This window comes from Gorilla gorilla, chromosome 4 (assembly GCF_029281585.2).
Source record: "Gorilla gorilla gorilla isolate KB3781 chromosome 4, NHGRI_mGorGor1-v2.1_pri, whole genome shotgun sequence".
In the NCBI taxonomy this organism is placed as follows: Eukaryota; Metazoa; Chordata; class Mammalia; order Primates; family Hominidae; genus Gorilla; species Gorilla gorilla.
The window spans coordinates 184,726,206-184,729,000 of record NC_073228.2 but is presented as its reverse complement, the minus strand read 5'-3'; the positions used below and the strand labels follow the sequence as shown (position 1 = coordinate 184,729,000).

The window sequence follows — 2,795 nt, the reverse complement described above, 5'->3', positions numbered from 1 at the left end:
GGCAAAAATTGTTCATATAGAGCATATTCTAGGCTCCTTTTCCCTTTTTTGCTTTCTGACTTACTTTCTTATAATCCTACTTAGACTTTTTGTCATAAGAAATGTGAACTTTAACGTAGAGCAAATTTTTATGCATATCTCACTTTCACAGTTTATCAAAATATGTTGGTAATCTCAGATTTTTTAGAAGAAATAAATTTTGATGAGATTTGAAGGGATAACCTCATGTTTCACTCAATGAAATTTATTCAAAATCTACTATGTGCCCTGAATGAAAATATTAATTTAGCACTTCGTGTGTAGCATAAAGACACTACTTTTTTTTTTTTTCTTTTTTTGAGTGCAGTGGCACAATCTTGGCTCACTGCAACCTCCAACTCCCAGGTTCAAGAAATTCTCCTGCCTCAGCCTCCTGAGCAGCTGGGATTACAGGTGCCCATCACCAAGCCTGGCTATTTTTTTGTTTTGTTTTGTATTTTTAGTAGAGACAGTGTTTCTCCATGTTAGCCAGGCTGGTCTCAAACTCCTGACCTCAGGTTATCCACCCACCTCCACCTCCCAAAGTGCTGGGATTACAGACGTGAACCACCATGCCCCACTGAAAGACACTAATATTTATTTTACGTTCATTATGTTAGCTACCACTAAGGAGCTCACAGCTCAGAGAGGGACAAAGACATACAAAAAGAATTCCAGCGAGTGTGACAAGTGCAGAAAGAAACTGTACAAAGAGGGTTGGGCTAGAGAGGAGGAAACAACTCTTCTTGGGCAGCTGAGGAATGGATTTATCCATTGAAGGGAGTGTGTATGTGCGTGTGTGCGTGTGTGTGTGGTATTTCAGGCATGATGACACACCATAGGAAACATACTTGTTGCTAATTGATTTTTTTTTCTTCTCCAAAAGGAGGGATCTACACTCTTCTCAGTCATTTGCTGGTCGTGCGTGGGGTTTCTGGGATTGTATGGGCTGTCCATAGTCGAAAAAAGCAGGTGGGCACCCAGAGGTCAAACAGGGCTCCCAGCCTGGTTAGGCATGGGGGGTAACCCTACTGAAAGAGGCCACCTGCTAGACCAGCAAAGGAGCAAATGGGAGCAACATAGAATAGTAATGCTACCTGTTACATCTGAGTCTTTTAAAAGCAGCTTCCACATTATTGCATTTGACCTTAATCTCATTGCTGTGATACATCATCTCTACTTTTAGGCAAGGAAATGTTGGATCTAAAGGATTGACTGACCTGGGTGAAGTCCTGGAACAAACAGGCAGCAGGACTAGGATTCAAACAAAGGCCATATGATTCCCAAGCCAGTGATTTCCACTCTGAATAAGAGAAGGGAAAGAACACCAGACACAACAAACTGCATAGCAAAATAGGTAATAAAATGCATGATTTAGTATTCAGGGAATCCTGCGAAATAATGTTGTAGTTTGTGCTCAGTATAGGAGGCATTGCACTTCCTTCTGCTGTTCAGACAGGCAAAAGGCTATGGGAAGTTTCAACACCAGTTTTGAAGATGGCTTCATTTTGGTGGGATTCGCAGATTGGCCGCAACTGGAGCCCATCCTGTTTGTCTTTATTTTTATTTTCTACTCCCTAACTCTGTTTGGCAACACCATCATCATCGCTGTCTCCTGGCTAGACCTTTGGCTGCACACACCTATGTACTTCTTTCTCTCTCATCTGTCCCTCCTGGACCTCTGCTTCACCACCAGCACCATGCCCCAGCTCCTGATCAACCTTTGCGGGGTGGACCGCACCATCACCCGTGGAGGGTGTGTGGCTCAGCTCTTCACCTACCTAGCCCTGGGCTCCACAGAGTGTGTGCTCCTGGTGGTGATGGCCTTTGACCGCTATGCTGCTGTCTGTCGTCCACTCCACTACATGGCCATCATGCACCCCATCTCTGCCAGACCCTGGCTATCGCCTCCTGGGGTGCGGATTTCGTGAACTCTCTGATCCAGACAGGTCTCGCAACGGCCATGCCTCTCTGTGGCCATCGACTGAATCACTTCTTCTGTGAGATGCCTGTATTTCTGAAGTTGGCTTGTGCGGACACAGAAGGAACAGAGGCCAAGATGTTTGTGGCCCGAGTCATAATCGTGGCTGTTTCTGCAGCACTTATTCTAGGCTCCTATGTGCACATTGCTCATGCAGTGCTGAGGGTGAAGTCAACGGCTGGGCGCAGAAAGCCTTTTGGGACTTGTGGGTCCCACCTCCTAGTAGTTTTCCTTTTTTATGGCTCAGCCATCTACACATATCTCCAATCCATCCACAATTATTCTGAGCATGAGGGAAAATTTGTTGCCCTTTTTTATACTATAATTACCCCCATTCTCAATCCTCTCATTTATACACTAAGAAACAAGGACGTGAAGGGGGCTCTGTGGAAAGTACTATGGAGGGGCAGGGACTCAGGGTAGGAGATGAAAAAATGAGCAGTAAAATTTTCTGTAATAGCTCTTCAATCACAGATCTTACCCTGTTCCTTGGAGGGCAGTTGGTCAGTAGGAAAGCCCTCAGTCATCCTCAGAATTGGTTTTTGTTTTTGTTTTTTGGTGGGGGGGAACAGAGTTTCACTCTTGTTGCCCAGGCTGGAGTGCAGTGGCATGATCTCGGCTCACTGCAACCTTGGATTCCTGGGTTCAAGTGATTCTCCTGCCTCAGTCTCCTGAGTAGCTGGGATTACAGGCACCCACCACCACACCCTACTAATTTTTGTATTTTCAGTAGAGACAGAGTTTCACCATGTTGGCCAGGCTGGTCTTGAACTCCTGACCTCAGGTGATCCACCCG

At 45.4% G+C, this 2,795-nt stretch overlaps 1 protein-coding gene across 1 annotated transcript; it reads left to right on the top strand.

Moving 5' to 3' along the window:
* The first annotated feature begins 1,487 nt into the window (after window positions 1–1,487).
* On the top strand, window positions 1,488–2,422 carry LOC101153945 (olfactory receptor 2Y1-like). Its single transcript, XM_019026782.2, is given in 2 exon segments — window positions 1,488–1,896; window positions 1,899–2,422. Coding segments are annotated over 2 exon segments (933 nt in total).
* The last annotated feature ends 373 nt before the right edge of the window (window positions 2,423–2,795 follow it).